The 18,796-nt window shown below is 44.7% G+C and overlaps 1 protein-coding gene across 2 annotated transcripts in view; it reads right to left on the minus strand.

Annotated features, from left to right (window-relative positions):
* Positions 1 to 9,668: 9,668 nt before the first annotated feature.
* IFT81 (intraflagellar transport 81) overlaps positions 9,669 to 18,796 on the minus strand; it is a 29,347-nt gene continuing 20,219 nt past the window's right edge. The window contains exons 12-19 of one of the 2 annotated variants that reach the window (XM_063315655.1): positions 17,640 to 17,789; positions 16,517 to 16,645; positions 16,234 to 16,323; positions 15,217 to 15,303; positions 14,640 to 14,711; positions 14,523 to 14,558; positions 11,731 to 11,776; positions 9,669 to 10,834 (exon numbers count right to left, since the gene is read on the minus strand). In XM_063315655.1, the coding sequence (XP_063171725.1) occupies positions 10,593 to 10,834; positions 11,731 to 11,776; positions 14,523 to 14,558; positions 14,640 to 14,711; positions 15,217 to 15,303; positions 16,234 to 16,323; positions 16,517 to 16,645; positions 17,640 to 17,789 (852 nt within the window). In that variant the 3' untranslated portion in view covers positions 9,669 to 10,592. Of the gene's footprint in view, positions 10,835 to 11,730; positions 11,777 to 14,472; positions 14,559 to 14,639; positions 14,712 to 15,216; positions 15,304 to 16,233; positions 16,324 to 16,516; positions 16,646 to 17,639; positions 17,790 to 18,796 lie in introns of both variants that reach the window. The other variant, XM_063315656.1, reaches the window with a different exon arrangement.

The raw sequence follows: 18,796 nt of genomic DNA on the forward strand, positions 1-18,796 counted from the left end.
TAACAAAGCACAGGCCATTGTATTATAGCAAGATGGGAAACGCCTAGAAGCCAGGCTGGTATGTTGCAAAACGGAGCACCGTCTGAAGTGGCCACCTTGTCTTCCCTCTCGTAGAGTGGCCTCTTTTGCTTAACAGACCCTACTCGTGCAGCCCATTAAGCCATGGCTTCCTGAATAAACCACTGTTGGCTGGATGCTAAGCTCTAAGCCATGCTACAGAAAACCACAGTGGTTACATCTGTGTTAGATGTTACGCTGTGCGACGTGGCTGGCTTTAACTCTGCACGTTGTCGTGTGACCCACGACGTTGGTCAGGTCCACGAACCCTTTCCTTACAGCCAGGCTCCCGCGTCCTGCTCAACAAGCCGAATTCCAGTCGCCCCAAGGTGGTGTCTCATCCCTGAGCCGTCCAGCCCCATCTTTCTCCCAGCGCATGGTGGTTGCAATACGGGTGCCTGCGGTCCCTTCAGGTTTGGTAATTCTATTATAAATAGTCCTCAGGTCCATGCTGCGGCTCCCTAGGTGGGGCTCCGAAAGGTCAAGGGGAGGGCTCCCATCTCCTGCCTTGGTGAGCCAACCACTTGAGACTTGCAGTAATAATAGCATCGGGTTGGATGTTCTTGTTGGGCTCCTCTGGCTTGACCACTGGAGCAGCAGAGGAACATAATACCTTCCCTGGACCTCCTCCGACACCCTACCCCTCCCAAGGGGAATTCAAGCCACCCGGGAGGGATGGGAGCGCTTAAGAGCCTTCCCAAGAACAGGCTCAGAGAAAGGAGACACGCCAGCTGGTGCTCATTACTATTGGCTACCCCAGCTGGTGGTGATATGAGCTGACGGGCATTGTTGAGAATCCGACCCAGAGAAGGTTTCTGGGCAACCTCCAGGCGAGAGAAAACACCTCCCTCTAATAATAATTGTTGCGTCCTCCGGCAGATGGAAGGCCAACTCATCCTTTGACATTTTGTTCTGGGCAGGTTACTTGGGTCCACCGCGAAGTAATCCTGCTGGGCTAGCCTTCCTGACAACCCCTTCGTTCAATGGTCACAAATGGTCTCGCTCTCTTGAGTCAAATACACCAGGGCACCTTGCAAAGACTGGGCAAGAGAGGGAAAGGTGGGTCTCCTTTCAGGAGAGGACTTCTGATGAGCGTTTAGGAGGACGGGGCACGTGGACCACACCAAACCGTGGTTGATCCCCTGAATCAACCACAACTGGCTGAGATCATACGACACCGGGAACCTTGGTTCACGATCTGCACAGCTCCAAATCACATCACAGCTTAGGACAATGTGTCTATCGGGCCCAATGCTGATTTTATCTTGGGTTCTGAATGCTTCAGATGTTCACCTTAACGTTTCCACACTCAGGTCACTAGAAGCCCTATCTTAAACGTGGGAAACTGAGATTGGGACAAAATGCAATCTGGCTGGAGTAGGACTCAGATTAAAGCACAGGTCTTACTCTTCCAAGACTGCTCACATCTGGCCTTGAAATCAGTCTGACGTACCAGGGTGCTCTTCCATAAAAAATATAAGCAAGAAATTCTACTGGGGAGACACAAGACTATTACAGCTTTTTTTTTAGGTGGGATAATATGTATTTATTTAATACCTTCATGCTTGGTTGTTTTATGGATGAAGAAGAATCTGGTCCCCATTTATTTTTACAGCTGCCACCTGATTAAAGCAATCATACTGAGTTAATTGCCTAAAACTCTTGATGAATTTTATTTGATCTTGCCTATTTCACAGCCTGTAGTTTTGAACCAAGAAGCTTACATGCCCTTTTTGTGTGGCTTTGGTTTGAATACACACACAGCGTGTAGCAAGCATCACTTTCAGAGTGATTTTCTGCCTTTTCTCAGAAGGTGCTTGCCATCTGTATTTTGAAAGCAAGTATTTGTGTGACATGCAATATATTCAAAGAAACCGGCTGCTTGGTTTACTGGGCCATTATTAGCCAACTGACTGCACAACCCTCCTGCTGAGAAAAATTTGAAGTCATCCAAAAGTACCCTCAAAGCAGTTTTGTAAGGGCCAGAAAAAAGATCCTTGGTCACTGTGAATGTTCCATTAGCGTTGCTCCCAGATCCAGTCTCACTAAATGTTTTGCTTTTCTTTTGTTTTAATTAGGACATTTTATTTAAATGACTGGGACAGATGTTGCAAGGCACAGTCACGTGGAGACCGGTGGGGATTGCAGGGCAGATGAGAGCAAATCAGGAAAACACCAAGAGGACCTTAAAAGGCAAGTGAGCAAACTAAAGGCAACACGATATCTGGGAACAGAGAAGGATGACAATTTTAGTACCGGTAAAAGGATATGAAATGCCTTTGCAATGGAACAGAGAAATTCCACCAACCTTATTACCCAAAGATCAGACCAGATTTCTGTGGCAGCCAAGTTGCCCTCTTGCTTTGCAAAACCAAAGACACGCATTAGGGCATAAACCGTGGTTGGTCACAGTGGGACCTGCTCGCTAGTAAACGTGTGCAGGACTTCGTTCCACTAGGTCCTTCTACTTTGGATCGTTACCCATGTTCCATGTCAGAGACTTCTGGTCTTAACAGCTTCACATTCCACCTGTATAGATCTTCCCTGTAGCTCCCAGATTAGGTTGCCAGGCTGCCTAAAATCTCTTTGGATGGAGGCTGTTACCACCCTCTAACCCTCTGAGTGGATTCTGGCTTCACAGCAGCAAATTTCAGAGGGACTACCGGCATGGCTAGAGGCAGGCGTTCTCATTTCACGACCTCCTGTCTTACAGACAGGATAGGTCCTGCCAGAGGCAGGGGTACCCTGGCATTTGCAGGCTCCTATATTTAGAAGACTAGTTGACTGCAGAAATGTGTAAATTGGCACAGACCTGTCTTTTATCCCTACCAGCATTTTGGGGAGGAGGATGTTTCTGTCCATCTTGTCTAATGAAGAGTTTTAGGGGAAGAAAATGCAACTGCTTTGTACAATTTCAGCTTTGCCTCTGCGGATTTTTAGAAGAAATGTGTGGGTGGTTCATCAATATTCTTCTACCGGCACAGCACTGCTCAACATCCACTTAGGCGGATTGCTACAAACAGACCTTCTGTTACGCTAGTCGGAAAAGTTGGCAGCTTAACTTGTGGTGCTTGTCCCAGACACAGAAAGCCGGATCCAGGGAGGATCCATCCTAGCTCCAAGTAATTAAACCACACTCTTCCCCTTCCTTGCAATTATATTATACAATAGGGAAGTGAATGACTCAGTCTTTACTGGAATCTTCCTGAGCATGAGAACGGCTCATCTCTCTGGCTGCTTTTAAGTGCTAAATTCACCAGCACTTTAAGACAGGTTCTTAATTGTATTAAGAATGCCTGAGGATGCCAAGCTGTGTCTCCAGGCAGGCTGTCCATGTATCCTGCTGCATCCCCCTCTCTGGTGGTCAACTGCAAAGCACAAGACATTCCTGAGCAAAAGCTGGACGCGATACCCACTCTATGAATATCCCCGGAGGGCGAAAGAAGAGGTGGTCATCCCGGCTGTTCAGGTGAGGAAGGGGCATTTATCGTTTCTGTTGCAGCTGAGGCCCAAGCACTGGAGAGGATTAACCCTCATCTCTGTCACCCGCAGAAAAGCTTCACTGGCTGACTTCTGCACGTTGGAGCTGGCTGCTCTAAAGCACCAGAGCCAGCCCAAACTATTGCTTTGATTTGTTTTCGGGATGGCAGGCAGTCTACCTTCAAAGACTCTAAGAACACTGGGAGCTAGAAGCCATACTTCCTGGATTTATCTTAGTTTTTTTGGCAGCAGGCAGGGCAACGACATCATGAGGTCACTCTTGAAAATATTACTTGGTGGGCTTCCATTAACAGAAGACACAACAATTTCAGTTAGACAATTAAGCAGGTATCTGCTTTGCTTTATGGGTTAGTAGACTGCTAAGCCATGATTTGGGCTGGAGAACAAGGCACAGTGGCTTGGTTCATGCAATGCCACACCATAAACCAAATACGAGAAAGGCTACTCTCTCATGGAGAACCCAAATTAAATATTACGCCTTAATGGAACTCACCACCTTCTTCCACTTTTTCCCTCTCTCATGGTCATTGGTGGGATTGTCCTTTGCACTCTGCAATCACGTAACTTAGTACAAAGCACGGTCCCCATTCTTGTGATCTGTAACCCAAGGTGTATGGAACAGCAGGATCTAGTCGATCTAGTCAATTCCTTCTCTTTTTTTTTAAAGTATGGCATTCTTTTGTATTACTGTTTAGAGTTTTCCTGCCTAGGTTAAAAATGAAGATTGGCATTTGGAATAGAAGTATTTTAAATAAAAATAAACACCAGGCTGTACACTATTATATATTACACTACACTATACACATTACACTATTATATATTATATATGTAACGTGAGAGTCCTCCTACAAAATTAAACCCTAGGTTAAGGATAATTGCTTGGCATGGCTCTCCTTCGTTAGATTTGGTACAACTCTTGAAATTGTTCAAGATGAGGAATTTTCATCACCATCATCCATCATCATCAACAGCAAGGAATTTAGCTGTTGCAGGAGACAAGCCAAAAAATGTGGCACCGAGCCAAAATTACAGGCTGTTTTCATTTGAACTTCACATCAAGTCTGGCTTGGTAACAGATTCACGATGTTGGTAACTCAAAAGCCAGTCCCTAGTTATGATGACTTCCAAAGAAACAAAAGCAGACAAACAAAATAGCATTCCATTCAAATCCTAGAAGGAATTTTTGACCATGAGCAAAATGCAAGCTATAAAACAGCAAAAACAAACAAACAAACATCCAGCAGTAGCTTGTTGATGGGTGGCCTAATAAATAAGTAAACACACATCCAGACACATCTACACACAGACCAGGGGAGGGGAACAACAATTCTCGTAACTTGCATACATCAATAGTTTGCTACACATTGCTGGTCTTTTGGGCACCAATTCAAAATGTTTCAAGAATATTCTTACTCCTTTTGGGCCAGCTGCAAAATCCTAAATTGGAAAAAGCAACACTAGCGTTCCAAGGTCACTTATGTTGTTTCCAAAAATATCTTGAAACAAAACGCAAGAGGGCCACTTTGTTGGACGTTATCTGGACATACAGAGTTTCAATCAAATTCTTCAAGAAGTGTTAGAATAAAAGCCGGCCACTTGTTTTGACATTGTTGAGTCATCAGCGGGGGGAAAAAAGAGAAGGGGGGAAAAACACTCCCACATTTCTTCTAAAGCTGGTGTTGGCTGAAAAAAACCTCTAAAGCTGAAAATTCCAGAACGGTGTCCTCCCAGTTCAGTTTTAATTTAAGTGCATTTCATTTTAATTGCAATAGATTTCTGACTGGCCAGTTACATGGGGCTACTTTGATACAGAAGGAACAACCAGAAGAAATCTGGTAGGATCCCCACTCAAAACTATGGGGTCCAAAGCATCTTTCAGCGATGGAGCAGCACATGCAGAGCTGAGCTGTGCACAGCCTGACCGAACCCTATTTAAAGGGACATCAGCTTTCTCTCTGCCATTTTAATTCCGATTTCTAGCTTTTCTAGTCCAGCATTCTCATGATGTATTCTGGGTATAAGTTACATAAACGAGGGGACAGCATACAAAATAGTTGGGCTACCAAACACTTATTTGTATCTCCCAGCAACACTTCCTGACTTGGTTGATTCCTCTTTTTTCTTTTTCAGTCCTAACTCTTTTTCATTTGCAGTTGCCAAGAGTTGTCCAAAAGTGGTATGTTATTGTTCAGAAAAACTGCAGTCATGCAAAGCAAATCTCTCATTCAGCCAATTTACAGCTTAAGATTTCCAGTCACCAGATTTCTTTGGGGCATACCTTACAATGGAAAAAGCAGTGACTTGGAAAGTCCTATCTTCTGGGGACACTTACCTTCCATAACAGCTAAACCATTTCAAATCAGTACAATTAACGTGGTCAGTTTATGAAAAGACTTAGATCGTTTGCCTAAAATACAGCTTTGTTGGCTTCTGATTACTGTATGTCAAAGATATTTAACACTGTCTTTGCTCTCTGCTGAAAGCACCCCAGTAAACCAATGTTCATTCTAGCAATGGACAGCAAGATGCTCCTGCAAGCTCCCGGGTAACTCGTCAATCCCAGCCCCTCGTATTCCGACAAAGGGAAAAGACAATATGAAGAGGCCTGCTTGATCAGTCCAAAGCTCTGTCTAACGCAGTATTTCTTTTCTGAAAGTGGAATGCCAGGATGCATGCTGCAACATAAACACTACGCTTAGCTGTGATGCTTAATGGCTGTGCTTGTCAACAGATCGACCTCCATCAAGGTATCCAAACTGTTCAACAAAAATAAAGCATCCATCCTACTACTTGTTGGCATCAAACTGGCAGAAAAGGTTTTGCATGGTCTGGTTGGAGGGGTGGTGGTGGTTGTTAGTTGCTGTCGATTGGCTTGATGGAAAGGTGACACCTTATGTACCTAAGAGAACTGCCCTGAGTCCCTCTTGGGGGGAGATGGGCAGTGACAAAATTTGGAAATGAAATGAAATTAAACCACCCACAGAATGAGAATTGCGAAGTATAGCTTCTAAATCAGGTAGCCTCGTCACAGAGGGATCAGAACCATGAGAGGATACCGTACCAGCATGCTAACACTGCAGACAACAACAACAACCTGCTCCTTTCGATGCATCTCCAAGTATTATAGTTCTGAGTTGGTAATTTTTGTATAAAACCTTGGCATCCGGCTCAAATCAGGCTTCAGATTCTCCAGTATGCTCTTGCATTTAAGGGCCCAAGCGCTGAACTGAGGGCTCACAGCAATTCCTGATCAAACCTCATCAGATGTATAAGCAAATCTGTTGTAGAAGAGAATTTGGATGGTCAGTTCAAGAACTCTGGTCATGCAAAGAGATTCCCAGGCTTTTTAGGAATCTAGTATGTGCATTATTACATATTTTGAATATGGGTATGTTCTTTAAAAATGGAGCTTTAGGAGAAAACAGGCAGGTGACTTTCTGAACTTTGTCAGATCTCATGTCATTAGCGAGCTGGAGTTTTAATGCTAAGCTGATGGCATTGTCCCATTCCCTCAAAAGCCTGCTCCCTCCCAAGAGATTCCAATCAAATTAAGAAACTGGGAAGGTGGAGGGCACGGAATTGAAGTCGCATTATTGAATGTCATTTTTCTTAAGAGCTAAAGATAGCCACTTTATCTGTTTCTCCAGAAATCTTCCCTCCCCATTTGGGGGGGGGGGGATAATTATAATTTTCTGCTTCAGCTGAGATGAGAAAGTAATTTCAGATGCTGATGAAGTGCGTAATCAGTTTGCTCTTCTGAAGGGCAGCAGAATGACGCAGCACTTCAAGCAGGCGTGTAAAAAGCATCTTTTGTTGCTTTTTGGGATGGGGGTTCCAGATGACCAAAGTATTGCTACTGCAAAAACTGCCCTGCTTTAATTTAATTCAACTTATTTTGCATTTGGCCAAATGGTGCCTCTCAAATATTGTTCCATATCAGTAAAGTATTTACTCTCTGAAGTCAGAAATTCAGAAATGTATTCCGATTGCCACTTTTTTTCTGTCCCTCTGTAAATTATATTCAGTCAAGATGCACCCTGTTCTTATTTCAAGTGTTTTGCAAAGCCCAGTTGAGGTGCAGAGACCTCGCATGTTCCTGTTTTTGAAGATGGAATGCTAGATAGCTATATAATAGGGATCTCTGACCAGGGTTGCAGGTTGCATATAAGCCATAATGTGGTTTGTTTAGTTTTGGTTTTGCAAGCTGTGTTAATGCAGCCAATGATGGCTTATGGAAATAATGATTAAATTATGGTTTAGTAGAATATGCAAATCTGTATTTCTACTTTAATTTTTGAGGTTTTCTTCTCCCTGGGATTGAAGACATTTTAGCAGCAGAGGAATTTAAAACGTGAAAGAAGATCCTTGTTTGAATTCAATCTCACCCATTGACTCACCAGGCTTCCTTCCTTCCTTCCTTCCTTCCTTCCCAGCCTCAATACATCATCTGTAAAATGGCAGTAATCATACTGACATTACAAGGCTGTTGGGAAGATCAGAATAAGGTAACATATATGAAACTGAGAAATAAAACTACTACGTATCATTATAGTACCATTCAAATTGATTTAAGTCTAAATAACAGAAATAAACATTGTGCTTATCAGCTGGGGTCTTCCAAGATGTTATTCCGACATTGCATTTTACACCAACGGGGAGGAAAAATTCGCTCTCCAATCCTCCGAGAACGTCTCCGTCCTTAAAATAAAACCCAAGAAGCGAGAAATGATGTTTCAGACCTAACCCCAATCACCACTTTGCGATTTCAGAAATGCCACTGCTGTGACTGCAGGCTGTGTTATAGCTGAATGACTTAGTGGATAATGTGATTTAAAGCCTGCCGGGGTAGAATTTTGAGATGTCCATGAACCTCCCACGTCCCATTAAACTGCCATTTGGGTCTCCACAATTACCTCAGGATGCAGATTCAAAGCTGCTTTCCGCTGGGACCCCCCAGCTATTTATATTTCCTGCCCCTCTGCCAACATACATTTTCTCACACCTTGGGACCACGCTAAGTCTTCTTGCTCCTCTCTGTGTGGATTGAATTAGACCAGGTTTAAATTTATCTTCCCCGGGGGATGAGGCTTCTGAAACCTGCTGGCTGACCCACTCTCAAAAGGCTCAAACGCTTCATGGTCATTCACTTGTGAAGCGAGCAGGCAAGAGAAAAAGATCTTAATGGGGCAAGCGATTCTACCATCAGCAATTGTTAAGTTTTCTAAATGAGGTTAACCCCACTGCAGGGCTCGCGCTCTATTTATTTGGTGCAGCCCACTGCAAGGGGCAGACGACAAGGCTGCTAAACGTTTGGAAGCGGTGGCTGTTTGGGGGATTTATTTTGGGTCCCTTCATGTCAGTCTTGACTCCTGGCGACTCCGTGGACGAGCCCCTGCCGTTTTCTTGGCAACATTTTCAAAAAAGAGATGGCCATCGCCTCCTTCCTAGGGCTAAGAGGGAGTGACTGGCCCGACGTCCAGGGCTTAACCATTAGGCCAGCATTTCTCAACCTTGGCAGCTTTAAGGTGGGTGGACTTCAATTCCCAGAATTCCCTGGCCAGCCGATTGCAGATCACACAACCATGGGTGGACTTGGTCTGTATGTCAGCCAATCAGGTGGATAACATCAGGAAACCGACTCCAGAGGAAGGCTACAGCTCAGTTGAGATGGGCTCCAGTAGCAGAATCATACGCTTGTGTTTTGCCTTCCCTCCCTCATATGCCCCAGGGAGTCAGGGAGGAGCCAGCTTGAGCCTCCTCCTAACGCGATCTCCTTTCCCAGGGCTTAAGAAATGCTTCCGTCCTTGTTCTGGGAATGGTTTCCAAATGTCCCCTTCAAGGCCCTCTCTACAATATGTAACTGCTGTCTTTAGACCGCATCCGCTCACACAAATGCATCAAAGAAGGGGAAATTAGGGTTGGACAATCTAATTTGCCTGGTCGCGGTAACGATGCTTAGCGTAGGTGAGATCTGAATCCAGCCACCAAAGGCTGCTTTTAACGTTACGTTCATTTAGGCTTGGTTTTTCTTCCTTTGAAGAGGCACCTGAAAATGGCTTCCCAGAGCAGGAACTCCGCTCAATGAACTCCTACAGACAACATGGAAAGAGTCACACTACAAATAACTTTATTGTCTTCGTTGCTACATTAATGGAAAACAAGCACCAGCCAGTTTAAAAAGAGAGGGTGTGTGCACGTGGAATGCCACAAGGAAGTCAACAGCAGCAGCAATGTAATAAGCTGAAGAAGGGAGTTTTTTTAAAAATCAATTTCGACACAAAAATAAACACTTCTAAGCGTGTTCACTAAAGGTCAAGCAAGTGAGAAAAGGCAGAAGAATTTCAGATCACCTGTGCTGAAGTGGATCCAAGTGAATTAAGGAGAGTGTGTCCTCTGCTTTTTGGCCTTTGAGCAGCCAGGCGGGTCCATGGGTGCAACTCAGGAGAAGAATCGAGGCCCACAAAGATCATGGGCCACTCCGTTGCTCACAGGAAGCTTTGTCCGCAACTTCCTTGTGCTTTAAAGCATGCATTGTTTCCTTCAAAAATTTGAAGTCCTTCCTCAACCCTGGTTCTGGCTACTGGGATTGCAAAAGGGGCTTTGGAGAAATGAACTGGTCCCACTGTTTTGGGCCAAAAGGAAGCAGGGTGTGAAAGTTACGCCCCTGAGGGGATGGGGGCCCGTGTGACTTGAACCTGGCTGGTTCTGTGGCATGTCACATCATCTACAACCCCAGATACCAAAGCCATCCCAATCCTGTCTTTTATCTCTGCTTCTCTGGAATTGTTTGCTTTTGCCTCTTAAAGACATTTGAATGCAACTACATCTACGTACCTTCTCACACAGCCGGCTTTCCACGGATGGAAGGCCTGCCCATCCGTCAGCAGAATAAAAGATTTCCTCTCCTCCTAAGAAGGAACAAGTGAAACCATCGCCAATCCCAGCCCTGTTCTATTTAAAGCCAGGAACCTTTTAGCTAAACTCCTGAACCAGGGCAGTTAGGAACCTCATTTGCATAGAAGCAATTGTAAACCTCAACCAACATTTGCAACAGACTTGCTCAGGGATGACCTGGATACCAAGCGGTGAGCTTTCACAAGACCAGGCGGTCTTCTCCGCCTTCCTGAATGACCTGGCCAACGGATGCTTGGTTTTGTTGCTTGAAGAAACAGTCTTTTTTGCACTCTGTCAGCAACTGCAGATCTCGCCACATTTTTACTTGCTTCAGATTGGGGCCATGACTTTCTCGGACAGCCTTTTGCTTCTCTCGCAGTTTCTGATATTAAAAAAAAAGATGCTGTTTAGGGAGGGGTAGTGATCAGTTTTTATTTGCTTTACTGTCCCTATGAGCCCCCATTTCAGAGGTCTTGGGCAACTAGCAATGTTGACATAACATAAAATACTACCTCCAGTGCATACAAAAAATGACAAAGTGGGACCTAGAGGAAGCTGACCGTATACTGTAGTTGGAAGGCAGATGAAGAAGAGGAAGAGGAAGAAGTCCCTCAGATAACCAAATCCAGAGCCAAATCAGATTTTCAAAGTATATATTCCAAATGCCTTCATTCCTTTTTTTTTTTTTGCTTTCCTTTCTTGTTCATCATTTTTAAACAACATCAGAAAAATGGCTTAAATGTAATAATGCCTCAGCCTGGGCTCAAGACTGCAAAGCAGATTAACTAATAGTTTTGAAATTAAGAGTATCTTATATTTAAACTTACAAGACAGACTGCCTTTGGAAGGATAACATGTACGTGACTGGTTTATAAGAACACTGAAGAAAGTTGTTATGAAAACTTAATTCTTTCTACATAATGTAGGACTACTCCAAAACCAACTGTAAACAAAGGGATATAAAATGGATTGTAGGTCCATAGGACAGTGTATCACTAAATATTGTACTTATCTGCAGCCAACTGCTGTATGTGCCACTGATCTGACAAAGCAATGCCTTATTTCCGAGGTTCTGTAGAATATGCCTTTTGTCAATTAGCTTAGGCATTATCTGTAGGAAGCTGACTTCAGAATGGTTTGTGTAGTTTGTTTTAAGAAGACAACTTATCTGTGCCTAAAACTGAATTGTTTTTAGCAGCTGTGCCTACTAGGCATTTTCTAAACAGAGGGAAAAGAAGAACAACAACAACAAAATCAACAATATTAATCCACTACTACCTTTCCAAGGTTCTCTTGTTCTGTGATCATCTTGGAATACTGATCCCTAAAGAAAACAAGCAGTTTAAGAACAAAATTTACAGTATATAGTATTTTAGAGTGTTTGAAGCACTTCGTGTATGGTGTTCTTTGTTTTACAACAGCTCCTTAAGGTACGTTATACAGGGCAGCTCACAGGCTACAAAGAGAGCCAGTCTGGTCTAGTGGTTAAGGTGCTGGGCTAGAAACCAGGAGGCTGTGAATTCTGGTCCTGCCTTAGGCATGAAAGCTGGCTGGGTGACCTTGGGCCAGTCACCTTCTCTCTCAGCCCGACTCGGTGCAATGTAGTCCAGCCTCCTAGTGGTGCACCCCGGGCAACGTGACTTGTCACGGCTAACCAGTCTACACATCTGGCTGCTGGACCTCACAAGGATTTCCCAGCAAGGAAAGCAGCACGAACACCGAACTGCTATGCCATACGATTAAAAAAAAAAAACAGGCTACAAACAGTTCAGCCCCTGGAACCACTGGAAGCCCACCCACGTTTCTCACCATCTACTCCCTCTCTCCCCACTCTGCTAGGGTAGGGAACAGATCACTGGTTTCCTGCTGATAACAGCCGTGGGAAGCCAGAACAGGCCACAAAGTCCCAAGAAGGACGTGGGGAAGTCTCCGGGCCTCTCAGGAACCCTGCTCAAAACCCAGTATCTTCCCAGAAAAGGAAACCCGAGATAGGAGAGTTGAGTTGCAAGGAAGGAGAAAGAAGCAACAGGGCTTCGCATCTCCTCCCAGCAAACCTCTCAAGGGGGGGTGGGGGGGAGGAGGGACTATAAATCCTATCAAAGAGGTATAAGTAGCTTTCTCATACAGCCAGGAATGAGGTGACCCCCTCCTCCCCCCTCCACTACCAAGACATGCAGACATTCGCTCCATTGTCAAGTTCCAGGCCATCCCCACCCCCGGGTCCCCCCACCGCACATTCCACGGGGACGTGAGATTTGCATCAGGAACACGTTTTCTTCTTTGAGTTCAGGATTCTTCTCTCTGCTTCTGTGGGCAGCAGGAGGGTTGTCACCTTCAAGAGCATCGCCTTATGAGCTCTCCAAGGATTCGTAATCTCAGATTTGTTTGTTTTTATGCTTTTAAAAAAAGACGGGCTCTTGAATGCCAGATATTTTCTCTTCCTAGCTATTTAAACGATGCTTGGAAAGAATGCAACTTAATTTTGAAAGTGAATACTATTTTTAGAGAACCAAATTAACGTTTCGCATTCCTGACTGCTGACTCCATGGAACGGAGATTGGGTAGGGAATCAGAAGAATTAGGGAACTTCTGGTCCCCGACTTGAGAGCTGATGCTTATGGGTTGTCAGAACGCAGCTCCCATTCCAGAGCTCACGAAAAGAGACCTAACCCAAAAGGATTTCTAGAAACTCGCTTTCAAGTCTGCACGTACTTAGAACTGTCACCTGTCAAAACCCTCTTTCCAGGAGAAACTCTGCTGGCTTTGGGATTTTTTGGCTCGCTCACTTGGCCCAAATATGACGTCTTTCGTTAACTGGGTGGTGGATTTAATAGAAATGTAGAAATGCTACAGCTGAACTTGGCGGGCACGTGAAACTTGGGGACAACTTTTCTCGTGCTACAAATGAGTGCATCTCCCAGTTTCAAATCTGGTGTAGAACTGGGCAAGTGAGCGGTGTGTGGCCACTTAGGGCTCAATGGACAAGCACCAAGAACCATCCAAAAACAGGCTCTGTGTCTTCCTTGGCCTTACGCGCTCCAAGCTCTTAGCAGGCTACCCTTAGATGCCCCAGTAAAGTCACCCTTTAAAACATATACAAAGTCTACAAAAGAATCACTCTGGAGTACCTAACACAGCTCAGCAGGTCTGCCTCAAGAATGCTGCAGGCCAAGCCAAGCCAAATCCTAAACAAAATAAAATACATACACGCTAAGCCGAGAAATACGGGATCAGGAACTCATCTAGCCGGCAGGACCTGGGCGTTCCTACCACAGCTGCCCTCTTGCTTAGCATTAGCCTTCCTACTGTTCCTCCTCTCAACCTCAGCTTCTTTCCTCTGTTTAGACAGATAATAAATCCACTGCAAATATTTAGAGGTGTAATCTGCTCTTTGTCCCTGGCTGCCCTTCAATTAAACCACCATAGATGGAGAGCCACGAGATAACCAAGTGACATAAGCAGTATTTTGCACTTTATATTTCTCTCTGGGGCTGCAGGCGTCCCCACATGACATGTGTGCCACAAAACACAGCCCACAGCCCACACAGTCGCAGCACAAACCCACCACTTGCTTGCCAGTGTCAGACACTGGGACAGAAGTACCTAAGGGTGGACATTTTGACGCCACCTCCATCTGCAGCAGACTCCTGTGGCTGCAGCCGTCTTCCCATATCGAGGGACCGTGAAGACGACTCGCAGGCAACAGGGAGTCCAACAGCCCAGGAACGGAGCCAGCAAAGAGCAGCTTTGTAAATGGAGGAAATTTACTACAAAGAAACTTCTTGCAACTTGTGGCTTATTGCCTTGTTCAATAAAACATGGCTAAAAAAAACACGTGTCGCACTGTGTGAGAATCCAACCAAGGATGGTTCAAAGACAAAGAATGCCACTTCCTTTTTTTTAAAGAAAGCTTTGGGAGTCATCCATGCTCCCTTATTACTATTATTATTATTATTATTATTATTATTATTATTATTATTATTGATTTAATATAGCTGCCCACTCCAGCGGACTCTATACCTGACTGCCTTCTTTCTTTCCTGTTGGTCTGAAGAAACATACATTTTCACCTCATCTTTGACACGCTGCAGCTGGGCTTCAAAAATCTAAAAAGAAACATCTGGATTTAGAAGCCAACCAGCCATCCACCCCACCCAGAAAAGTCCTAGTTTCTTGTACAAGCACACCTTTTTCATGCAGTTGACATGATGATAGCAGCTTTCCTCCTGAAGACACTCCTCCTGAAGGCTCTTCACCTCCTGACAGGAGAGAAGGGCATTTTAAAGAGTCCAGAGCACCAGTCGTCTACAGCACAGATGATGATAGAGATGAAAGACAAGGTTCCTGGAAGCCCCCCAGATGATATTGGATTAAAGTTCCCATCATCTGTGACTGAATTGGTGAATGGGGTTTGGAGACCAACAATATCTGAACGATGCAAGCTTCTTACTCCTAAGATAGAGTGTCCAAAGAGAAAAAATCTAAATCGAAAACGGTGGCCAAGACATTTAATTGGCCCAAGCATGGATTAGATGCACTATTTTATCTCACATTTGTAGCTGGCAGGACAATGGCCACACCTTTGAGCTCAGGCTACAGTCTGGGAAATAGTATTCTCCCAAATACATGTTTTGGAAAACTCCAGCGAATAAGCCCAAACCTGAACATCACTTAGTATAAATCAAGCCCCTGTATCTTTTGGGAAAAAAACAAAACAGGAGGGGCAAGGTGGAGAGTAACACTCCCTTCCCCCTGCTTTCCTACCTGCTCCAGGGACGAACGCTTGCTCTCCAAGCCAGCTGCGCAGCTGTCGTACTGGGATTTTTTCTCTTCACATTCTTGGGTTAATTCCTGGACAGGAAAAAAAGTGTAAGGATACAACAGGTGGCCCCTGGCAGGTGGTGTGTTTCTGAATCCTGCAGTCCAACCTCAGCAACTGGGGCACAGAGGCATCCTACATAAATGAAAGGGACCCCTGAGCCTTGTTGGGTGGGGTAACCCATCAGCTTGCATGAAAGATTCCTAGCTGGAGCTGCAGCAGCTTCCTTCCCACTTGTTACAGTAAACTGCTTTCTAACACACTTAAGGGGGTGATAGAGGAAGTTTCTAAGTTGCTCACAGTGCAACAGGGATGTTTGACTTAGCTGCATTTGAAGTAAACTTGCAAGAGAGAGTTAAATGATGGTGCCCCTCCTTAAATGACACCACTGGACGCTTGATGTATCTGGAACTGGCAACTGAGTACTAATGAAACAAAACAATCGTTGTTTTGAACAGCAACCTACCAAATGCCTTGGGGTACGAAGATGCTGCCATTCATGATTCCTTCTTCCCAAATTTGAACCCCATACCAGTGCTATACCAGTGCAGAAACGTTTAAAACTCTTTTTTGCTCTGCAATTGTTGCTCAGCGGCTGCTGGGTCCGCACACCGTGCTCAGCCATGTTTTATTTCAACCCTGGTTTGTTGAATAGGCCATCGCAGCCTGGTCCACACATGACCCCCAGCCTGCCTTGCCCAACTGATTCACTCCAGGTTGGGAACTCTGGAATTGGCTGTTCCAACCAATCGTGTGATCGCCAAGTCTGGAAGGATGCACTAAGCTGTACAACCATCACACGTCGCCACTAAAGCAAAGACATGATGGCTAAGTGCGATCTGCGAATCCAGATACCCCTTAGTTCGTTGTTTTTTTTTTTTAAACAACTCTTATTCAGAGGGCAGTGCAACACGGAGCAGCGGGGAAGCTTCAGCCTCATCCTGAGCATTGCCTGCACTCACCTGGCACTTCTGCCGCAAGTGCCTTAGGTCTTTGATGATCGGAGCCAAGCTTGACTTTTTATCGGCTACCATGGCATTCAGCTTTTTCACCTGTTTGAAAGGAAGAGGGTGCTGTGGGTGAACCTGCTCAATGGAAGCTGGGGGGGGGGCAGAGACTAGGAAGGACTTACTGCATTTAGAGTGAAGCCCACTTGCGGCATACTGAATATCGGGGTTAGACGAGGGTGGGGTGGGTTAGAACAGCTGATTCTACCCCATTCCCTGTAAAGCCTTTGAAAAGTACCATATCAGACATGTGGTCCAGAGTTCGGCCCTTCATTTCATCCATTTCACTCTTGACTGCTGACACCCTCTCCAGTTCCTCCTGTGTATAGCTGTATCCCGAAATACCCTTCTTGTCTTCAATTGCTTGCTGGTGAGACAAGGAAAGAAACAAAACTTCAGGATGGATCAGCCTTCAGACGCCCTCCAGATGCTCCAGGGTCCAGCTCTTGTCAACTGTAATGACTGGCAATCCTGACTGGGCTGGGGAGGAACAGCTGATACAAGTCCCGCCAGCCAGGGAGCAAATCACTTATCAACTGCAGTGAAAATTATTGTAAGAAATGTACAGTATATGTGAAGTTAAGGACTGACCGAGGCTGTTTTTTTTTTTTAAACTGGCTGACTGATATGGAAATTATTTATAACAGTTCAGATGTTATGCCAGACATCCTTAGAGTAGCTAAACTATCTGGCCAAAAGCCCAGTAAAATGGCTGAGGACCACTTTCCACTTTCTGAAAACCATTGCTGCGTTTGGCGTAATCCATTACTTCAATCCATCCTGGGCAAAGTCGTTCTGAATATACCGCTGTTGTTAACTTAGCCATGTCTTTTGCTCACAAACAAAGACGGACAAATTATATGGTAATCTCACAGCCTTGTCCTGAGTCTGCTCAGTCTTCAGAAGAATGTATCTTGCAAAATATGGCTACGTGTTTTGCCACTTGTCTTGTTTCTCTAAAAGATAAACAGCTTTAAGGATGGGGCGAACTAGGAACCCTAGGTGATTTCTTAAAAAGAACATAATCACAGAAATGGCCATTTGGACATGAAATACCATGGTAACGACGGTGTCTGCAATTAAGTTTCAGCATGTGTAACTGACAGAATGACTGGATTCATGCAAGCTAGACCATGGTTAGTTAACTCTCAATTGTTAACTAAGCCACAATTGGCTGGATTTCCACAATACACTAACTAAACAAGCCATATTACGTAAACCTAGCTAATGAGTTCTTTCCTCATCTACTCTGCCAACACTCCCAGGGTCCTCTGTGGAATTTCAGATGGGCCGAAGATCTCACAGTGATGCTGCCATCAACCAAGAGCAAGCTTGGCTTTACAGAAGGCACGGACAATTACCAACTGCTGCTGAATGTCTTCATGCCGTTGTTTCACAAGCTCTTCTGTTCTCTGCAGGATGCCGTACTCCGCCGTAATCTCTGCTATTTCCAGGCGCTTCTTCTTGTAAAGTGTGTTTTTGCTTCGAAGCTTATTAACGTACCGCTTAAACTGAAACGAGAAGGATCACGACCCTTGGAAATGCAAAGAAGTTGTGTCTGGCTCCTGTCATTACTACAGAGGTAACACCTCCCTACTCTTTCAAAAGAGAGAGAGAGAGAGAGAGAGAGAGAAATCAGGTATTTATCTCTCTTGGGTAGAAAGAGAAAACTAGCTCTTAAAGATCAGGGTTTAGATACGTTAGTGTGTTATATTCCCGCCCCCCCCCAACAAAGGATTAGGCCATGGTACATTTCTTTGTTAGTCCTTTCAGTGTTGCCTTAAATCAATGAAAACTTTTAAAACTGTATTTTTTTAAAAAAATGTATCTATCTGCACATAACCCTTCCCAGTGTAAAACATACTGTCCCTTTTAAAGAACAAATTCTTACAGTCCGAGTTGAACTCAGTGTGAGAACCCCACATGCCAATAACTGTATGCGCTATAAAAAGTTTCTCGGGCAAAGAGCCCAAAATCAAATCATGCCAGTTCATCTGCCATCTTCTGCCAAGGCCGTGTCTACTTTCCTGGTCTCCTGCAACTATTTTTAAACCAAAAGCTGTAAAACTTTTCAGTGAAAGAGCAGACCCAGGTATTGACCATCTCCTGCTTTAGAAAGACGGGACTCTGGCTTCTTAAAGAACTGGTTTTGCTGCCCATACCACTCAGGAAAGGCCACAGGAGTCGCGTAACTTCACAAAGCAATAGGACGAAGAAAAACACTTTCTCAGACTTGGATGGGAACGGGAGGATGCAAATTCCCTGCAGGAGGTGCTGTGCGTATTCACGGGAACCAGGCAGGTTTAACAACAGAAAGTTATTTTTATGCAATACCTTTTGAAAAAGAAAAGTCTCTCTTTGCTTTGGAGATTTACAAGGATTGGTAGCCTTCTTGACAAGAAATCTGCCCGCCAACACCTAAGTTGTCCCTTATGGCACAAACCCCTTTAAAAAGCAACACAAAACAACATCTCATTTCCTTATTTCCTATTTTCTGGAACTGCTATGTCTGGCCACC

This window comes from Candoia aspera, chromosome 15 (genome assembly GCF_035149785.1).
Source record: "Candoia aspera isolate rCanAsp1 chromosome 15, rCanAsp1.hap2, whole genome shotgun sequence".
Taxonomy (NCBI): domain Eukaryota; kingdom Metazoa; phylum Chordata; class Lepidosauria; order Squamata; family Boidae; genus Candoia; species Candoia aspera.